Source organism: Octodon degus, unplaced genomic scaffold (assembly GCF_000260255.1).
Source record: "Octodon degus isolate 3935 unplaced genomic scaffold, OctDeg1.0 scaffold00049, whole genome shotgun sequence".
Lineage (NCBI taxonomy): Eukaryota > Metazoa > Chordata > Mammalia > Rodentia > Octodontidae > Octodon > Octodon degus.
Window position 1 is genome coordinate 9,146,354 of NW_004524625.1, and position 22,685 is coordinate 9,169,038.

The 22,685-nt window shown below is 44.2% G+C and overlaps 1 protein-coding gene across 1 annotated transcript in view; it reads right to left on the reverse strand.

The window, feature by feature from the left end:
• Prcp (prolylcarboxypeptidase) overlaps positions 1-22,685 on the reverse strand; it is an 86,106-nt gene that overhangs the window by 5,898 nt on the left and 57,523 nt on the right. Inside the window, exons 4-8 of the mRNA XM_012515034.2 lie at positions 19,208-19,389; positions 18,831-18,988; positions 17,436-17,605; positions 6,418-6,582; positions 5,282-5,469 (exon numbers count right to left, since the gene is read on the reverse strand). Of these exons, the coding sequence (XP_012370488.2) occupies positions 5,282-5,469; positions 6,418-6,582; positions 17,436-17,605; positions 18,831-18,988; positions 19,208-19,389 (863 nt within the window). The remainder of the gene's footprint in view (positions 1-5,281; positions 5,470-6,417; positions 6,583-17,435; positions 17,606-18,830; positions 18,989-19,207; positions 19,390-22,685) is intronic.

Sequence of the window (22,685 nt, forward strand, 5' to 3'; positions counted from 1 at the left end):
GCCCTTGCTTCCACTTTTTGACGACTGTGAACACTGCTCCTATGAACACCCTCACACGCAAGCTTTTATCGAATGCACACTCCATTTGGACTTTTCTGGAACACCCTAGAATGAAATCTGAAGAGCTCCTTCGGTGACCCAAGCCTAAGCAGTGCCCTACCCCACCCCACCACCAACTTCCCAGGAAGTCAGTGCAGCTGTGTCCTTTTAGTCACTCAGGTTGAAAACTTTGGTTTCATTCTTGAATCCAATTTTTGTCTAACCTCCCATCTGTCAACAACTGCTGTCAGTTATACCTCCAAATATACCCAGAGCTGCATAGCTCCGAAACCCCCTGAGCCAAGTCATTGTCTCCAGTCTGAATTCCTGCAATGGCCTTCAAAGAGCTTTCCTTCTTCCATTCTTACGCCCACCATCAACCACACAATCCACTCAGTCCTGTAAATCTGAATCAGGTTATACCACTCCCCTACAAAAAACACTCCAACTTTTCTCATTTCACTCAATACACAGTGTACTAACTATTGTTATTTTCTTACCACTGTGTTATGACATTTTACTTCATTTTTTCGTAAAATCAAAAAAAAGAAGCCCAGGGCGGTGATATAGCTCAGCACGCTAAGCACTTGCTTAGGTAAGCGCCCGGGCCAGGGTTCGATTCCTGGCACTACATGACATGCCAGCTCTGCCCCTGGGGTGTGCTGAGCCGGTCGGTGATGGAGTCCAGGTGTGGTGGCACATGACTGTAATCCCAGCACTAGGGAGGCAGAAATCAGGAGAATCACTGCAAGTCTGAGCTGCATAGTAAGACCCTGCACAACAATAATAAATAAATAAATAAATAAATAAATAAATACTAAAAAAAGAATCCCAACTGATGACCAGAACATGCAAGTCTCACCATGACCCAGGCCCTCAGACGCTTCTCTGCTATCACCCAATAATCCTCCTCCTCCCTCTTCCCCTCCCCCTCCCCCTCCTCCGCCTCACATCTCTGAAGCCACACTGGCCTCATTACTCTGCCAGAAAGACAGCGTGTGCTGGGGACACTTGCCTCTCAAGACCTGTGTCCTTGCGAACTCCTCTGCGACACCCTCAGCCCTAACAGTGTGGCTGACCCTGCTTCCTCCTTGGAAATGTGCAAAGCTCATCCTGGGCAAGGCCTTTCCTGCTCACGCTAATCAAAACGTCAACGCTTTTCCCTCCTCCTGACAGCTGCATGACCCTTCCCTGACTTATTTTGTTCTCCTGACACTTCTGTCCCTCTAGCGTGTTCATAGACACTATTTTATTTTATTCTATTTTATTCTATTACCTAGCTGTCAAACGAGAACTCCACAAGGGCACAGGTTACTGGCTGCTTTGCTAACCACCATATATATCCAGGTCCTTGAGCCAGCCAGATTCACCATAGGAGAGAAATCTTTACCGAATGAATGAAAAAAGAATTTAAACATTTAACTGCCTATGGCCTTGTACTGGATGTCCTACATCGGGTCAGGGAGACAGCTCAGCAGCATGGCCACCTACCTGGATGTCCTACATACAGATCTATAAATATACGTACATAGTCATGAACATGTAAATCTTTTTTGTGTTTTATCATGGAAAAGCATAGTTTCTATAAATGATTAATACAAATACACACACCAACCTTCAGCTATGCACAGCAGTGGAAAATGAACTAAGTCTAAAGACCCAAGTTGGCTTAGTTTCCTTTTGTTTGTTTGTTTTTAGCTAGAGCCTCGCTATGCAGCTCATGCTGGCCTTGAACTTGCTGGGTGGCACAGGTTGGTGATGATCCGCCTGCCTCAGCCTCTACAGTGCTGGGATTATGGCTGTGCACCATCATGCCCATTCACAGACCTAAACTGTAGATCCTATTAGCTGTATGACATCGGGTAAGTGAACTGACCTCTGTGAACCTCAGTTAAGACATGTACTATAGAAAAGAAAAATAATGCCCCTTTCTCACAGAGACATTGTGAGACTCAAGTTAATATATATGGAAATAAGGCAAAAACTACGCAATGCTACCCAAAGATGCTGAGTAATCATATTAGAGTCACTTCCTGTAGGCGTGAGAAGCTCTAACACCTCCAAGAGGTAAATGAATCATGATGTGAGAGTTTCCCACAAAAACTTAAGATGCTTATGTGATCAACTTTTTCTAGGCAAATGTACAAATTAAATGATAAAAGTAAATATGTAGGGGTATATTAAGTACATGTAGAAACACAATTTTAAATTCCTTGTTCTATTATCATGTCTTTTTTAAAAAAGAACATAATCATAACTTAGTGACACCATTTTTTTAAAAATTTACTTCAAAAATGCACTGTTCTTACTAAAAATCAAAGGGAAACTTCCCATGGAAAATAAGTCTGAGTTTTCAACTACCAGATAAATGCACACAGTAAACTAAACAAAGGTCGGACTCTGCAAGATGAACAAGGAGCCTTCATCATTATTCCAATTTGACAGGCTCAACCCAGATAGGAAACTCCATTGTTTGTAAAACAAAAAATCTATCCCAACAGCCACATAATAAGCAAACTGAATTTGATTTAAAAGGTCATCTGCAGCAACCTAGTGGCTTAGCAACGGTGTTTGGGGTTGCTGAGAGACCTCAGATGCACATGGACTTGAATTTCTTGGTCTTGGGCATGTGAAAGCTAAAACAATCATTGGGAAATCTACAGAAAAGAAAAAAGAAAAAGTACTGGCTCTCCTGAGAGAATCTTGATGCTCAAGCAAAATTCCCAACAACCAGCCTCACTTAATCACTGACGACAATTAATTTCCCTGCACAGTGATGTCAACCAGCCTGGTCCTCAGAGACTTCTTCTGAATTTATATTCAAATAACCAGGAATGGCCATTGAGAAAATGATCTAAGACCTGGGAAGTGTGGTTCAAGCCAAACAAAATCACCACACAGTTTTTCTAATTTGCTGAAACGAGACTATTAACACCTACTATCTATTAGGTCTTCATTCACCCAACAACTCTTACAGAACATTCCTGGAGGAACCAGGGAAGATTTCTTGGAGGAGTCTGAGAAAAATATGATAATGGGGCAAATGGTAACTAAAATATTTACCTGTAATGATTTAACCCAATGAGAAAGAAACATGTGTTAGACCAAATTCCATTTAAAATCTCATACAAGATTAAAGACTGCAGTTAATTTGACTTGAACCTGAACTACAATTAAAGTTCAAAATATTAGAGCAATCCATAAAAATACTCCATAGAAATAAAAAAGCAACAAATTCCCAGAGTTCTTCCATCTCTGCTGAGACAAAGGTGAGCTCAGAAACTGCTATAAGCTGGTTGTCTCCCAAAATTCATGAGTTAAAATTGAATCCCATGGTGACAGTGATAAGAGGTGGGGCCCAGAACCAAGTGATCACTGTCAGAATCCCAGCCTTGTGAATGGATTAGCGCCTCATACAAGGACTGGATGAGCCAAGCAGGGTAATACATGCCTATAATCCTGGCATTCTGGGAGGCTGGGGCAGGAGGATCAGAAGTTCAAGCTAGCACAGGCAATTTACCCATCTAGTGAGGCACTTTCTTAAAATAAAAAATGAATAAATTTGAAAAATGGCTATTCAGCTCAGTGTGAAATTCCTGGGTTAAAATCCCAAGTAACACGCAACCACATGTGCACGCACACACACACACACTCTCTCTCTCTCTCTCTCTCTCTCTCTCTCTCTCTCTCTCTTTCTCTGATATTTACAATGCTAACCAGCTCTGGTTAAGATATATATCCCATTCCCACATAGATTTGAGAGATATTTTATTAACTGGCTGTTGTCTTGATCACTGACAATTGAGCCAAACATGAAAGTGTTGAGGTCACAGTCAGATGCCCATAGAGTCAGCTCAATCAACTCTGATGTGGACCTATACTGGATGTGTCCCATCTTAAGGAATACAGTGGAAGGACAGCCACAGACGGGGTTTGTGGTCAGACAACTCAAGGGAGAAATCACTTCATCGTGTGCCTTGTTGGGTTGGACAAGTAACCGAACATGATGACTTTCAACCCCCTCCTCAGTAAAGAAAGAGACTGCAGTAGCTACCACAGGATGCAGGAAGGGTCAGCTAGGTCATTTCTTTAAAGTGCTTCAAGCAGTATGTGGAACAGGACAGAGTGGATACTTCAAAAGTCCCTGTTAAATACCGATAGATCATTAACACAGCATAACACTGAACTTCTTCTCAACATCCAGGCTTTCAGGGACAAAAAAAAAAGTGCTATCTTTAATTTTTTTTTTTTTCCAGAACCGGGGATAGAACTCAGGCCCTTGTGCTTGTAAGTCAGCACTTATTTTACTGAGCTATCTCCGAGCCCCAAAATTTATTCCAAAGAGGGTATAAAAATAATAGATAAGACATTAGAAATGATACACATTTAAAAAAAAAAAGATGAAAGGCATTCAACAGTGGTTGTTATACTGAACACTGCTGTCTTCAATGTAGTTGCTCAGATTACAGATATTAGCATATAAAATGTGTCAAAGTAAAAACTTTCAACATTAACTGCTACCCCCAAAAGACTGATAGAAGTTAGTAGTACAATCATCTTAGCTATCCTGTGCATATACTTACATGCTTTTTCCCTTTCCACTTTTTCTCCTTGCCCTCATCTCAATTGTTTATTCCCTATGTTCAGTTGCTTCCTTTTTTTCCTATATCTATTGTACTTTTCAGATACCTTATCTTCCTGTTTTACTATGTCTATTGTACCTTTATTTATTCTTTCAGGCTCTTAAACTAGGGAGACAACACAATGTTTACACATGGGGGTCTGATTTATTTCACTTCTGAGTCTGGTCTCTAGTTGCATCCATTTACCTATAAAAGCCTTGCACCTATCATTTTTATACCTGAGTAATGCTCCATTGTGTAAAAATACAGCTTTTTCATTTATTCCTCAGTTGAAGGGTATTTGGGTTGTTTCTAAGATTCAGCAGCTGTGACAAACTGAGATAGATACACTGCTGTGGTATGACGTTTTCTTCTGGAACCATACCTAGAAGGGCAACACCTGGGTCAATTGGGGCCTCCAAGCCTAGATCAGAGGAACCTCCACACCCACTTCCACCATGGCTGTACCAGTCTGTACGCCCACCAACAGTGGAGAAGTTTCCTTTGCCCCACAGCCAAAGCTGCTGTTTTATTGCCTAGCATTTCTTTAGTCCTAGTTTATCAGTTATTCTACAAGTGTCTCCACGAACCAAAGCTCCTGTTCAGACCAGCAAGCTCACCTGAAAACAATGTTCGAGTGTGAACTGATGTTTTTTCCTCCGTACTGAGTAATGATCCAGGACGGCCTTGGTCTCACACCCCACTGACTGAAACACTCATCAGAAAACTGCTTCAAGTTCCACAGGAAAGGTTCAAACATGTCATCGATGCCATTAGCACAAAAGGGCATGACCATCTCTGTGCAGGCCTAAAAGAAAATGAGTAAAAGATCTGAAGGGAAAATGGGACACCCTCTGAGGAAATGCACTACCCAAGACCATTAGCGAGAAAGGAGCACGGCCATGTTCTGAACTCAGGCAGTCAGGCTGGAGGTGCCTGCTCGCTACTTCTGTGCCCTCAACCTCTTACCATTGATTGATAGACTGATTGATTGATTGATTTTGTCTTTGTTTGAGACAGACTCTCACTATGCAATTCAGGCTAGCCTTGAGCTCACTACGTAGCCCAGGCTGGTCTTGAACTCACAACAATTCTCCTGCCTCAGCCTCCTGAGTGCTGGGTTACAGGCATGCACCACTACACCTGGCCTCATTATTTTTTCTCTCCCTTAGTATTCACTGAATCGCTTCTTGGCCTTTTGGCTAAGATCAAGTGTAGTATTCACTGAAAGGTTGGCTGAGAAATCAGACACGAGGACTCTGTATTCCTTCTTCATACATTTCCTTCTTTCACATCTGTTATATTTAAACTCCAAGACTGTTCTGAAGGGAAGCCTTGTGGTTATTAATAGTGCTTTTTGGTAGCTGAGAGGATGAAAAGAGAGAGCTGGATTACACTCCCTTTCGTAGATTTAACCATAAAGTGTTTCCATTATAGGATCCATCAAGATCTAGCACGACATTAGATCGACTGCCTGCCTTTCCTACCAGGCTATACTTGATGGCAAGATCGTATGTGTTAAATATCTTAGCACCTTTGAAGCTCGGAAGAACGCCCAAAGCCTGGCAGGCACTTGCTCTGTTTTCTGTGATGATGAAGTACACGAATGGCTGAACAGATGAGGATTGCTAACCCTCATCTCACAGAGCACGGCATGAGAGCCCAGAGTAGGTCAGGTGGCGTCTGTGTGGTCTCCTATTGTGTCACACGTGAACCCATGGACAGTAAATCCTGCGTGGGAAGCCTGCACGCTTACCTGATAGCTCCAGCCCAGGATTCCCAGATTGCTGGTTGCCGTTTCCGAAATATTCAGGCATTTTGCCTGGCCCGAATAATTATAATACACATTCAGAGCTTGGAAAATATTCTGCAGCAGCAGCAAATCAGATACGTTAGGATTTTTCAAATACTGGCACACGACCTGTCATTTGAGATCAACAGGGGTAGAATCAGAATATAAATATGAAACTTTAGTCTAATACAAGGAAAAAAATGATTTTGATCTGATCAGAAAACATCCTTAAATATCTTAACTGCATTGCTTGAGAATTTTCTGGCCCTTGAGTGTTATCCCCTTCTTAAAGTAACAAGCATTTAAAATCCACCCATCTACAGGAATGACCCGGGCCGTTCACACGTCACGCGAAGTTCCCTCCACATGCCACTGTGACCACATCCTCACAACTCGTGCCCGCCGTGCAAAGCCGTCCCTGCCTCACCACACGCTTCCCTCCTTCTTCGCCCCGCTCCCTTTTCCTATTCTCCTGCTCCACTGACTCCTAGAAAATGCGAGCTCTTACAGCGCCGCCTTCCCTCTGAGGCTTGGCCTGCCTCTGTGTGGGAGGCAGGAGGCAGGAGGCAGGAGGCGGGAGGGCCCCCCACCCCCACCCCCACCCTGCACGCCCAGCTTGGGGTTTCCCCTGCACCCTACACCTGCTTCTGTCGGAGCCCCTGCCAAGCTCCCTTGCATTCACCTGATGCTAGAACATCTACCTCCAGGCTTCGCAAGGTCTCTTTGCTGAATGAAAGACTAGACTTTTTTTAAATACAAAATTTATAAAATTCCTTATGGAAAAACTACACTAAGCCCCCATATCCATGCTGTGATACACATATCCTGCGTCTCGCTGGGCCTCAGATATTCCCATCAGTGGTCTACAATCGCTGTCTGAAATTCTAGCTCTGAAAATTCTAGGGAGTACTCGGGGAGCGAAGCACTCTTAATGAAGGTAGACAGGGATGACCAGAGGCTCTGGAACGCCTTCCCCCGAGCTACGGGCATCCACTAGATCCTCAAGAGGCTTACACAGTGGGGGCACTAATGTGTGCAATTCCTTGCACTTTTTTTTTTTTTTTTTTTTTTAAAGACAGGGTCTCGCTATACAGTCCAGGCTGGTCTTGAACTCACTATGTAGCCCAGGCTGATTTTGGACTTGCTTTGAGCCTCCTGCCTCAGCCTCATGAGTGCTCGGATTATAGACATACACCAACACACCTGGCCATATGCAGTTTTTAAATACCCTCCCAAAAAAGAAGTAAGCAAATATTGAACTCCGGTTAATGATAGTAAGATTTAATTATTTAGGAGGACGGAGTCTGCAACTTTGAAATGCATTAAAAGCAATATGGATAAAGAATGCATATATAAGTCAAATATAGCAAAATATTTATAATATCTATGGTTTTTTAAAGTGTGTGTGTGTGTGTGTGGCTTTGAGACAGGGTTTCCACTACATAGTTCAGGCTGGCCTCGAACTCACAGCAATCCTCCTGCCTCAGCCTCCTGAGTACTGGGAATGCAGGCGTGCACCACCACATTTAGCTTATAGAATTTGGATGGTAATGGGTAGGGATGCAGTTCAGTAGCAGAGTGATTCTAGCATTTAACACCAGAAAGAGGGCCAGGAGTTAGGAGGTAAGTCTATGTGCTCACTATCTACTTATTTTAATTTTTCTGCATGTTTAAAATATTTCATATATGGGGCTGGAGAGATGGCTCAGTGGTCTAAAGCACCTACTTGAATCAAGCTTGGCGAAGCACAGGGACTGCGGTTCGATCCCCAGCACCACATGCCAGCCAGCCCCGCCCCCTGGTGGGCTGAGCTGGCCACACACACACACAATAAATAAATGTAATAAATAAAAATAAATAAATATTTAAAAAAAATAAAATAAAATAAAATATTTCATCTAATGTAACGCCATAATTATATCTGAGGGAAAACGTCATAGGCAATGGAATGACAGCTAAGTAATAGCAACATCTACTGAGGATTCAACTTTGAGTTTAAAACCATTACAATATTTATTCCTCAAAACCCCTATCAAATAATTATCCATTATTTCACATTTTAAAACAGATCCTTAGGTTAAATCATTTTATTCAAGGGCCCTCTGCTAGTGAGTGGGTTTAGGGTCAGGGTCAGGCTTAAGCTTAGGCTTAGGACTGTGCCCAGTCGCCTCTGCTTAGGGCATACATCTTCTCCATTCAGCTGTATAGCTTAGAACACATCCTTCTACAAAACTGCAAACAGTCCCAGCAACAAGGAAAGATATAAAGCTCACAGGCTCTCTTAGACCTTTGACATGAATTCAGCGATCTTGTCCTTTCCCATATGGAAAAAAATATGTATATGCAATAGACAAGTTTTGGCAAGAAGAAAGAAAAATAAAAAGGACGAGTCCAGGGAAGACGCTGGTAGGCTACAACTCAGGGAGTGCACCTCAGTGGCAGATGGGGGTAGCAGGAGCAACACGGCACAGGCCGGGGACAAGTCCCCCAGGGCAGGACAGCACAGGAGCAACAGTGCGAGGCCACAAGCCAACAGTCCTTATCGCAGTTCTGCCCAAGACCAGCTTCCTGTGACACCTTTTAGGAAAAAAAGGAAACTTGACAAGGTTGGGACAACCTGACGCTGCTGTCCAAATATATTCTGCTGGACAATATGTTCATGGAAAGACTAGTTAGGCAAGTAATTCCAAGGACCACTGCACCAGCAAATGTGAAGAGTTTTGTTGCCAGCAGGATTTCTCAGAGCCTTGAACATGCCGGCCTGCAGTGTGGCTAGCGGAAGGGAAGACAGGGTCTACATCAATTCGGGGGAGTTTTTGTAAAGTATGCGAAAAGTCAGGAAAGAAGATGGCCAAACAACTGTATAGATCTTTGACAAAGTACCACATGAGGTCATAAGCATAACATACACTCTCATTCAGGACAAACATGAAGAAAGACAACTGAAGTAAACCAAGAACAGCATCACAAACCTGTCTTGCCTAAGTCAACAAGGAAATGCCAGTTGAAGGGAAGCAACGTAAAACGTTTTGCCCTTTCAACAACCTGATGGTAAGTCTGAAACTACCTGACATTTGCATAGCACTCAGAAAATGTGTTCCAGAAAAATATGGCAGCCAGAAACACTGCAGACAAGAAGTCAAGAACTAATCACAAGGCAGATCAAACAACGTGTTGCCGGCCGTGGAGCAGCCCCCTTTGCTCAGCCTGGACACCAGCAGCAGTCTCCGCTTCGCCACATTCAGCAAAACTACAGTGCAGACCCATGAGCTGCAGAGACCAGGGTGTCGCAACACAGCATGGAGGATGGGCAGGTTGACAATGCCCCCCTGGGGGGCTGGGGGCGGTACTGCTGTTGGACCAAGGGTCTAAAACTCTGGAAAGGAGCAGGAGCACAGTGAGTATGACTCACATGCTGGCATTAGAGTCCCTCTTCAGGCTAGAACACTGGGCTTCTGTCAGGCAAAGAAAAGGAGTCTCCGTGAATAGCCACCTCTGTAAAGAACAGTTACTGTCACTCCTTGAAAGACATAGCCTGGCTGGAGACTGGCACCAGCTGACAATACCCGGGTTTTGGCAGCCCCGGAGCACCACGGTCAGAAGCTTGGCCTCTGCTGATAGAAACTGCTGTCAGATTAAGAGCAAGCCTGGGCCGCTGTCCTCTGCGAGGTCAGACTCCCCTCAGGGCGCTGGGTCCACTTGTAGGCACACACCTTAATAAGGACATCGACCAGTGTTAGGAAGTTCAGAGGGAGCACACAGGATGTGGGTGCAGCTGAAGCAATTCTGAAATGGGGTTCTGTGGATCATTCCCAAGCTTTTTGTTACAATTAAAACCAAAAAAAAGATCCTGAGGGGTAAATCTTTACATTTATAATCTTTGTTATTTTCTCTTGAAAGACAGGAGCGATGAGTCACAGCTGTAGTTCTCAGAACATCAAGGCCTTTGCCACTGCGCCTTCATCACCTTCCGCCCCTCGCCCCACCCACCCTCCCTCCCCGGAGACCCTCCCATCTCTACAGGGTTGGCCTCCGTTCCTGAATGTGCCTCTCCACTTGCTTTTTAAATTACTTATATGGCCCGGGGAGATGGCTCAGTGGAATAAGTGCTTCCCTGGCAAGCACAAGGGCCTGAGTTCAATCCCCGGTTCTGGGGGGAAAAAAAAATCTTATACTGTGAGTTTCTTAGAGAAACCATGGGATATTGAATCCACTTAGCATTATGGTCTCAAAATCCAACCACTTTCCTATAAAGGACTCAAATTTGGGTCATGATGGCTGAGATACACTTTTGCACACAAACAAATGTACATGCGTACATTTTCCTTATCCATTATCCGCTGATGGGCGTCCCGCCTGCTGCCACGATTTGGCTCCCGTGTTCAGGCGGCTGTGAACATGGGTGTGCGTGTACCAGCACAGTGGGATGACGTCACTCACTAGGGAAGACACCCAGGAGGTGGATTCCTGGGTCAGATAACATTTCCATTTTCAGTTTTCTGAGAAATCTCCATGCTGATTTCCAAAGTACTGGTATTAGACTTCCTTCTCACCAACAAAACAGAGATGTTCCTGTTTCCTCCGAACTTTGCCAGGTTTGTTGCTGAGTCTTGGGTAATGGCCATTCTTACTGGAGTGAGGTAGTCTTGTTATTTGGATTTCAATTTCTTTAACGGCTAAAGATGCTGAACGCTTTTTCATGTACTTATTGGTCATCTGTATTTCTTCTTCTGTGAAGGATCTATTCACTTCAATTGCTCATTTTTAATTGGGTCTTTCATTGGAGGGATTAATTTCTTTTTTAGCTCGTAAATATTACGGGCATTAGTTCTCTGCCTGAGGAGTAGCTGGTAAAACTGCCTTCTCACACCATCGGTTGTCTTTTCACTCTGTTGGTTGTCTTCTTTGCTGTGCAGATTTTTAACGTGACAGACACACTCTCATCTGCTGACTCCTGGTGTCATAACGGAGTTTGGAAGCCTTTGCCTATGCCTATGCCTTCAAGGGTTGATCAATTTTTTCTTCCACTAGATTTAGCTTTTTTATATATAGAGAGAGGTCTTTGCTCTAATTAGGCTTAATTTTAATACAGGGTGAAGAGCTATAAATTAAAATCCATTCTTTTGCCTGAGGATAACCAGTTTCCCAGTATCACGTGCTGAAGAGGCTGTCTCTCTGGAGCATGCATTGTTGGCCATTTTGTCAGAAATAAAAGGGCTGGAAGGGCTTGCTTTTGCATCCAGTTGGCCGAGACGCCCATTTCTGTGCTGTGCTGTGCTGTGCTGTTTTTACACTGTGGCTTGATGTCTGGCACTGTGACACCTCCTCTTTCATCCCTGGTGCCCAAGATTGTTGGGGCTATTCCGGTTCTCGTTGGGGCCCAGATAAATGTTAGAATTATTTTTTCTAGTTCTGTGGTGGGGGAACTCACAGTGTGCTGATAAGGACTGTGCTAAATCTATTTATCATTAGCATGCTACCTAGAAGGTGTGAAAAATGTCACTTAAACTCTTTTCTGAGGGGCTGGGGAGATAGCTCAGCGGAATAAGTGCTTACCTGGCAAGCACAAGGTCCTGAGTTTGATCCCTGGTACCATCAAAAAGAAGGAAAAAAAATCCTTTCTGCAAAATATTTGTAAATTTATGACAAGAACTTTATTTTAGGTGTTTTTAAGATTCTCACCTAACTCATCATTCTCTGGCAGAAAAAAAAATATACTCTCTACATATGTCTACAAACTATCTTATCAATTTTGGTAGTAAAATTAAAAAGTTAAAAAAAACAAAAACAAAACAGCATCATACTGGCAAGACCTCAACACTGTTCTCATGCTTTTTCAAGAACTACAGTAATCCAAAAGGAGACACTGACATGGTATTCTCAGATGTAGAGGATGCATACAACACATAAATATTAAGTTGAACCATATGACACTGCCACATCTGTAGGTCAAACAATTACAGGCAATCTTGGTATGGTTTCCTATAATACCTCCGCTTAACCCTAACAACCTACAGACTTGTCCATCTGAGGAGGGGCAGCACTCAGACCCTGTATTACACTTCTTATTTTGTGGCCTTTTCTAAATAATCTTAAAATATGACCACGAATGCACTGGAATGGGGATGGCTAGAGCTGACATTGCTTGTACAGCTCTTGAAATTCCTTGAACTTAGTATACTTCCCACTGTGCCCCAGGGAGCAACCAATGCTCCGAGAGGTCTGGCTGCAAAATATGCAGTACAGAAGCTATGAATATAGGCTCTGAGCCCAAACCCTGTCCACAGACAATCTACCTTCCTGATATTACAACAAGATAGTACTATTATTATACAATTAGAGCTTAGCCTATACCAGACTATGAAGCACTCAGGAACACTAATTGTCACTATTCCCATTTACAAGAGAGGAAACAAAAGCACTGAGAGGTTAAGAAAATTGTGAAAGCCACGCACCAAGGAGGCGTCAGAGCTGGGATCAAGCTCAGACTCACTTACCCACTGCCTTACACGTCCTCGACTTCGAAAGTTATAACCCAAGGGAAAGGCAATCCCGCGGCACCTAAATATGCCTGAGGTCTCATGCTCATGTCTATAAGCAAGCGCGTTCAACTATCTGCATATTTTTGTGTATTTGTTTCAGGTAAAAACTTACTCTGTAGCAATATAAAAACTTTAAAATATGCAGTAACTAAAAGGAAACTATAAAATAGAAAGGCCTGTGGTTATAGCTCCAGCGGTGCAGCACACAGCTCAACGCTGTCAGTTCGGCCCCCAGTGACACCCAAAGGACGGGGCTGCACTGTGGAATAGACTTTATTCTCCAGGACTTTAAATAATGACATAGTAAAGTAGCGTAGGAGCAACACTTGAAATGCACAGTCTTAATTGTTTTCCTACTTCCACATGGTATAGTGAACATTCAGGAAATACTCAAAAGCAATTAGAAGTCTCTTTTAATAATTCTCGCTTTAGAGCACTCAGGAACAGTGTAGGAAGGACAATATCCATGTAAACTGGAGCTGAACTGGTCAGCTGAGTGCCTAAATATTGAGGCTCTAACCTTTGACCCCACATATGCCAAAGAAAGCCCAGATAATGATTTGTTTAAAAGCCTTAAGTGTCACTACCTGTCAGGATAAGCATTCAAATAAAAGGAAAGAAAGAGAAAGCAAAGGGAATTTTTTAAAAGAGGAAGGAAAGAAGACAGGTTTAAAGAAAAGACCAATCTCCTCTCGGAGAGCAGGGTCCATCCACATTAGAAAAAGGATTAAGCAGATACACTCAGCTTTTCTAACAGATTCTCTTTCTCCAGGGCTTCAGAGCCTCTCCCACTCGCTCAGATAATCACATTAGTGTTGTCATTAAAAGCTCCCTTTCAGAGAATGCACCTAACCCGCTTAAACCACCCAGCGAGGCTGCATACATTACCAAGCCTGGAGACACACGGAAGCGCTTTTCCGTCTCATGTCTTACTATTTCACTCCATCTGCACGTTCGGAAAACTAAGCCAAACGATTTGATAAGCTACCAGCTAAGAAATGATTCCAAAATGTGAAACCCACTCTATCCTTTAGCTGAGAAGGACAATTTCTCTTGGAGCTGAGAAGAGACAGTGATTTTCCTGCAGGCAGAGGAGCCAGATGACAGAGGGGTTTGCTGGTCCCCTCTGCTCTTCCCTGCGTCCTTCTGGCCAAGTCCATGATTATTTCTGCATGGATGTTGCGGCTTCTGTTAACAGTAAACAAAAGCAAATGGAGTCTGAGTGTGCAAAGCCCAAACACAAATTAAAAAGAATGATGCCTGCGTTGACACGGAAAATGGCATGTAGTGCTGCCCGTGGACCCCTGGGAGCTGTGCAAGGTCCGGGCAGCACTGGAAATCATCTGCTTTTATTTTTCATAACCCAACTGTTACACATTATCTCACCATCCTAAACCCGAGTTACAGACTCAGAAAAGGATGGCTGTTTGTCAGCCCTTTAAAAAGGAGGAAGTGTATCAGAGGGAGGAGGAGTCCTGGCTAAATGGAACTATCCAAGTGAAAGCGGGTCCCCAACTGGGTAGTGTTCCAGGGATTAGCGGGTTGGGAGAACAGAGAGGGGTCAAGAAAGGAGAAACAGAATAGACAGTGAAAGAAAGTGATCTGAAGCTAGAAGGGTCAGAGGGAGACCAGGCAGACGTGGAAATGTTCTGGGAGGCGAAAGGTGAGCGGCTACAGGACAGGACATAACTGAAACGAGGCAGTGGGAATTGCTGAAGCAAGAGACAAGAAAGACTACTTTGGGTGGCTGCAGGCAGAAAGCAGCACCATAAATTATAAGCAATCAAGCATCCTTAAGAGTGTAGTTCAGCGATGCTTAGTGTTGGGGGGTACAGATCGGCGAGGCGGAGCATGTGAGGCCCCGGATTCCATCCCAAGCAGCACCAAAAAAAGAAAAGGATTCCTTAAACTGTGCAGGAAAAGGATAATGTTGGAAAGAAAAAACTAGAAAAAAATGACAAGAACTAGTTCTGGATTTACAAAAAAAATTGAACAGTGATCATGGTGGGAGAGGTATAAAGTTATCTTGCCCTAATAACAAACTTCCATCATATAGACAGAGGCAGGCATAAAAGAGAAAAGGACTTGCCAAGTACAAAACAGACAACAAGATTTCCAGGCGTCATTTATGGGAGTAAAGAAGAAAGAACTTATTTACATTTAAGAAAACAGCAAAACTCCTCAGAAGGAATACAAAGTTAACAGGAAGAACTAAAGACAGATGCTCGCTGCTGAAATCAGGATAAACCAGCTCGCACTGAGCTGTTTTATGCCTCGGGCTCCACGTCCAGATGGGGCCAGCAATCCACAGGCCCAGGCCAAACGCAGCCCACTTGCCTGTTTTTATAAAGAAGATACTATTGACCCTCCTCACTTGTTTATGGATCTTCTACAGCCGCTTTCACACTATATAACCCTAACCCTAGCCCTAAAATGCAATCCTTTTTTTTTTTTTTTTAATTTTAGTAAGGGTCTACAGGGTCCACAGGGTCTCACTATGTAGATCAGACTCGTAGTGATTCTCCTGTTTTCATCCCAAATGCTGGGATTACAGGCGCACACCACGCCCAGTCTCAATCTCAGGCTCAGTGTGCCCTCAGGGCGGGGCCACCCAGAGATCAAACGCTGGTTGCTGCATCTGCCTAAGAAAGCGGTTTAATCTGCTGAGCTATTTGGCTGGCCCTAAAACTCAACCTTTAATGAATAAAGTTTTCCAATCTCTATTCAAAATAATAAGGGAATTCTCTCTTATTCTTATTGCTGGACAACTCACTTACTCATCAAGTAGGAATAAAGATGCAAACGTATTTCTCACTTTATACACCAACAGAGTACAAAGGCTGATGTGTGGATCCAGGCGTTCCTAGCTAAAAGAAATCTGCTCATTTTGATAACTTCCTACCATAAATATCCAAATTAATTCAATGCCTAGTTACCTTCATCTTGCTATGACTAGAACACTTCGTACATTAAAAAAAAAATTCTAACATCAATTTTTTTTTTACTTCAGTTACAAATTCAGCAACATGTACATTTAATAGTTCAAAGTGACAAGAAGAAAGGGAAAAATATATATGTATACACATAGAATAGCTTAGAGAGTCGTACTGCTGACTATACTAGTCTATTGCAAAAAGCAGTTAATGCTTAATTCTTTTCTTTTTAATTTTTTGACCAATTTTGCATGCTTTTATCTGGTCATCTGAACCACTAACTGGAGGACAACAATATGCTATATAACAACCATTGTTGAATTCCTATCATTTTGTAGAGTGAAATTGTTTTGTTTCATTTTTTTAATATTTTTTATTCACTTCCAAAAATAAAAAAAGCGATAAAAATAGTTCAAAGGAACAATTAAAAGTGCTTGGGAAATTTCGCTGTCGCATTACCAATTCTGTTTTAATTTTGCACCCATTCTTGCTACAGAGTCAATTATGGTCTCAAACTTACCTATCAAAATGGCTAGCTTTTGTTTCTTTGGGGGTTTTTTTGGGGGGAAAGGGATCAAACTTGGGAGCTTCCACTTGCAAGGCAAGCACGTATGCTGCTGAGCTATCTCCCTGGCCCCTAGCTGGTGTTTCTAAAACAGGAAAGTTCTTCACCAAGAAACACTTAAAGAGGAGCACAGACAACACATAATTTTGACATCAACCTTACAACTATGCAAGAACCTGAACCAAATGCACCATGCCTTACACTTCTCAGAGCTCGTCACATCCAACAGTTTCTTGGCCTTCAGCCCAACTCTTAGCAATTGTGGCCATCCTGTCCTGCAGAGGATGACAGGGTAACTAGGGTAGAAGGTCACCTTGCGCATGGTCCTACAGCATGGAGGCAGCGGTTCTAGGCCAAACCCTCAGTGGCACGTTGGTTTCATTTCGCTCTGCCACACACTGCATGGCAATCACCTTTAACAATGTGTGCAGTGCTGGGGGGTGGGGGTTGCAGCTCACTTAAGCATAGTACTGTGATAGGAGCTGCCATTTGTTAAGCACCAAACATATATGACATACATCTAGGCTTCATGAATATTTCACAACGATTAAATAGGTAACAAAGTGCCCAGCCCTGGATTTGGTCCTTTTTTCTTTTCTTTCGTACCAGGAATTGAACTCAGGGTCTCCCATTTGCCAGCCACCGATGACTGCATCCCCAGTCCCGCCCAGGAGTTGGCACGTAACGATTATCCCATTAACAGCAACCATTGGTCACATTCCCAATTGATACAACTCTTATGGTTGATACACTTTATCTCCATTTGTCACAAGAGGAAATTGTTTCACAAAGGTTAGGGTATGTATTTGAGGTCACACGATCACAAAATGACCAAAGCCAGGGTTTCAATCCAGAAGTCACCCACAGCATGGAATCCCTATGTTGTCAGAGAAACGTGTGAAAGACATGCTACTAAAAATGCTGAGAGGGTCTTTCCTTTACCTTGATAGGCCATGCAGGCAGAGGCTGCATAAAGCTAGACTCGTACGGGTAATCCATCATGGCCAGATTCACCCACGTTTCAGAAATCCACTCTTTGAAACGCGGAATGTCTTCCAAAGTTAAGGGGTCGCACAAGTGCAGGGTCTGAGTCAGCCACTGGAGGCCACTCCCTGGAACAGAATCACACAGATGGGGTCTCAGAAGCACTGCTCAAAGGGCCCCTCCACAGATACGCACCCTTCACTCGGTGTACAGAAAATGACATTTTATATGCGCCTTGCCCAGGAATGTTTCCAACATTTAATAAAAATTTTTTAGAGCATCTGGATAATATAATGTCGCTACATTCATAGAACATGCCAGAATTAGTATTCTCCTTTACTCCCCTGCTTTGAGATCCTATGGAAATAAATAGGAATACTGTGGAACACAGAGAATAAATAAACTGCAAGTAAATAAAACAAATAGGTGTATCATGTCAAAAAAAAAAAAAATACTGTACTGAGGGCCAGTGAGATAGCTCAGCCAATAAAACGACTGTTTAGACAAGCACAGGGACCAGGGTTCGATTCCTGTCACCACATGCAGCGCCAGCCCCGCCCCTAGGATCCCTGAGGCCACGGAAACCAAGTGTGGTAGTGCACGCCTATAATCCCAGCACTGAGGAGGCTGAAAACAGGAGGATCTCTAGGAGTCTGAGCTGCATAGTGAGGCCCTATACCAAATAAAATTTAAAAAAATAAAAAATACAGCACTGAGCAAAACATAAGAAACAAAATAGCAGTTACTATGCAATTACAGAAATTATCTATGGTTTAAAAGGTAAGGATAGTGATTAGCTGGACAGGTATGGAAATACTGACTTAGAAAGGCATTAGAGGATTTTTTAGACACTATAGTTTGCCCTTTTCTTGTGATTTCTTTTTTTGGGGTGTGTGTGTGTGTGTCTGTCTGTCTGTCTATGTGAATGAGTATTGGAAATACCATGTTTCTTTTCTTTGAGGCAGGACCTCACAACACTGCCCCAACTAGCCTCAAACTCATGGTCCCCACTCTGGTTTCTAGTAGGTTTTGCTCCCTGTATGTACCGCCTCACCCTTGTGATACTCTTTCTTGACCAGGATGCTAATTCTCCAAAGTACTCTCATTGTGAAAATCCATCAAGCGAGGCAGCTCACTGTGCACCTTCCTACAAGTCTTCCCTTCATGAAATACTGCTTAGAAGGTAGAAATGCCGGGCCGAGGCTGAGGCTGTGGCTCCGTGGTCCAGAGCTTGCCTAGGCTGCACACGGGCCTCGGCCAAATCCTCAGCAGGACAAAAAAAGTGCAAGTGGTAAATCTAACAAATTATTAAAGGTAAAAAGAAACGACCGCGACCCACTCTCTTACACTTACCGGCAACCGAGAGGCGGTTGATGGCGTCCCAGGATCTGCGGATGCTCTCTGCACAATTCGGACCACTTCTCCTGAAATCTGTCGTGACAATCTTCATAAACGTGTCACAAGGAACCAAATCCTCAAACTGCCAGATAGGAGCGGAAGCGGCAAGAGCTCTGCATAGCCGGAGAAACAAGAGAGGAGAAGAGAAAGCAACGTATAACGTATCTAACTTAAGTTTTAAAATTAAAACTAAGCCTGAACAAAAAGGATGAGGAAAAATCCCTGTGAATGACACAGACACTAGGAATCTCGGTACAAAAGAATGGAGCATGTTTTATCCAGAATGAATCTCTGTGCTCCCCTCGGCGATCACGTCACATAAATGCACTCACCCAACCACCGCATGAGGATATTTCATCCTGAACCAGGCAGCAAGCATTCCACCGTAGGAGCCCCCTATGGCAATGACAGGCTGATCTTCCACTCCCGGGATTGTTCTTCTCAAGTGTTTGATTAACTCTGCAAAATCCGCCAGAGCCTGTTCTGATGTCAGAAAATTCAAGTGCCTGGAATCCTTAAGGAAAATAACAAAGACCAGGAGTATAAGTGCACACATAACAGCAGCGTACACATAGCACAGGTTCAGAACAGAGCCAGTCGGACAGACGTTCCCTAGACGGCACTCCTTGGTAACTGAGCTAAAGTGCCCAGACAAGGCAATCGCTGTGCTGATTTAAACAACTCATGAAAGGGATTTTAAGCTTAGGGAAGCACCCAATATATTTTCAAAAGTAATTTCTATTAAATGCAATTTTCTAGAGACCTTGTTGAGGCTGTAGAAAGAACAGAAACAAAATCTAGGTAACATTTAACAGCAAATATGATAGAAAATAAAATTCAGCATACTAGACAATGGTTAGAATACACCTTTTCTTTCAAATCTTAACATTTTAGAATGCCCACCATGTAATCAAAGATAAACTAAACTCTACAGACAAAGGGACAAGGACCAGCAGTAAAAATACAACTCACCCTTCCACATCAAAATGTATACATTTTGCTGACCACAACTGGAACAAATTAGGCTGCCTATCACAAACGACTATAAAATGGAAAAGGGAAGAAACACATTTGGGAGCCCTGGAGAACAGGAAGCATAGACAGTGATGGAGAGAAGACAGATGCTCACGGATCCCAAGAGCATGCAGCCCTGCAGAGGAGGGCGTCTCCCTGCAGCTCAGGAAGGGGCGCTCAAGAGCAGCCTGGCTGGCCAGGGCTGGCGAGGGGTGGAGGCGCTCTGTAAATTCCAGACACGCTTTCCTCTGGAGGGTGAATTCCACTGCCTTTGAATTGGGCTGACTGCAGTGGCTTGTTCTAAGGAGCAAAGTGAGGCCAGAGCCACGGCACGCGGCTCCCAGGGTTAGTTCACCCAAGGCCTGCGGCTTCACGCCACTCCTGCTCTCGGGTCTGTGAGGGAAGCTGGCTGCCACGACAGGAGCCACGCATAGCGGCCTGGGGGGAGGGCACGAGCTTGTGCTAACACCCAACCGGAGTCTCTCATGCCCGTGAGGCCCACCATGCAGTGCAGGAGCCGCTGCAGTCAGGACTGTGGGTGACAACACCACACAGGATGATGTCTGGACCTCAAGAGACCCCTGCAACAGAACGGGCTCACTAAGCCGCTCCAAACACTCAGCTAAAGACCCCGTGAGGTAGTGCTGGCTTCTTCCTGGCTTTCTGTATTTTCATTTTTATTAGTACATGTCTACAGCACACAGTCACACGCATCCTGAAGACCACATGCTCATGACAGATTCTAATTCTGTTTGCATTCTCTGCGCCCCCACCTGCTCCCCTGCCCCTTGCTAGGCCTCCTTCCCATCTGCCAAGACCCAGCTCCCTGCTTCCTATTGCCCAGCTTTCCCTTTTGCTCTAATTTACTTACCCTGTGGCTTTCTCCCATAAGAGAAACTGTGATACTTAAGCTTGTTTCTAGCTTATTTTACTTACTATTATGGTCCCAAGATGCAGCCATCTTCCAAATGACTCAAACATCTCCTTCTTTATGGCATAGTAGTACTCCGTTGTGTACAAGTATCGCATTTCCCTTTTCTATTCATCAGCGGATGGACATGCTTGGGCTGCTTTCAAGAGCCAGCCACCATGAACTGTGCTGCTACAAACGTGGATAACAGAAGGTTTCGCACCTCGCTATGCGCCCCTCGGTGGACCTCTCGTGCTTGGATCTCTCCACTCTGATTCCCGCCACCATGTGGGACATCGCTGAGTCCCAGGTCCCAGCCTCCTCTTGGCTACCTGTGCCATCTGCCCTTCATTTCTCTAATCAGATCTGCAGTGTGTATGAAACATGTGGTTGAAGCATAGCGTTTCCCCTCTACCCCAACAAACACCAGCAAATCCCTCTACTTCTTACTTATCACATGAGGACATTGTTTTTCTTTTTTCTTTATTTTGTTGCTATTGGCTTTATTTATAATAAGATCATAAAACCTCTGAGAAACGAGAATAAAAATTTAAAACTCTGTTCAAAACAGGCAGTCCAAGAACCTGCCCTGAGTTCTTCTAAGAGCGCTCCAAAAGCACGACAAGGGTGCGCTGGCAGCGTGCACAGGCAGTGCGCGTGGGCAGCACGCCGGATGGCCTTGGGCCGTCACTAACATTTTTAATGGAACATCTCCTTTAAGTGTGACATGTTAGTTTAAAATTTGGAGGGCTGGTCAGATAGCTCAGCAGACTAGAGAGCCTGCTTAGGCAGGCACAGGGACCCGGGTTCAATCCCCCCCATGTCGTGCCGTGCTGGCCCTGCCCCTGGGGCGCGCTGAGACAGCGACTAAGACTAGGCATGGTGGCACGCGCCTGTAATCCCAGTGCGTGGGAGGCTGAAAACAGGAGAATCACTACGAGTTCAATCTGTTAGTGAGACCCTGTTAACCCTGTGGTAAATACATTAAAGAATAATAATAAATAATTAACACAGAAAGTCCGTGGTTAAGATAAAACTAAGTTTGCAAATAAGCAAGGGCCTGAGAGTTGGCAGGAAAGGGAGAAAGAGGAGAGTGAAAAGGAAGTACAGAGAATAAGGTGTGCCCATCTGCATGGTGCACAGTCATTCCACACTGCAGACATACAGTAATAAAAGCAATTTTTTAAAAGTGAGTTCAGGGCCAGCCAAATAGCTCAGCGGATTAAAGTGCCTGCTGAGGCAGACACAGTGGCCGGGAGTTTGATCCCCTGGCTTGCTGTGCTGGCCCTGGCGCTGAGATGGCGACTGAGACTGGGTAGATTACACCTGTAATCCCAGCACTTGGGAGGCTGTGAACAGGAAGGTCACTACAAGTCCCACCTACACAGTGAGACCCTGCGTCCTGTAGACCCTGTCCTAAATACAAAACCAAATAAATAAATAAATGAGAGTTCTACACCTTATAATGTGAAAAAATAAGTAAGAAGTAGTGCAGGCAGCAAATTACATGGACAGAAGCACAGAGACTGCAGGCAGTTTAGGGCACAGTTCTGGCTTTTCCAGGTGCGAGGTCTGTGGCTAAGGCAGGAGTTTCCTAGGAGGAGGGGAAAGTGGAGGAACCCAGGCGCTGTGGCCTCACTGTAGCAGAGAGCCGATGTGGGCTTACTTTTTAAAAATGTATTTAGGACAGGGCCTACAGGGCCTCACTACGTAGAGCGGACTCCTAGCGATTCTCCTCTTTTCAGCCTCCCACGCACTGGGATTACAGGCGCGGGCCACCACGCCCAGGCCTAGTCACTGTCTCAGTGCTCCCCGGGGCAGGGCCAGCACGGCACAGCATGCAGGCGATTGAACCCCGGTCCCTGGGCCTGCCTAAGCAGGCTCTT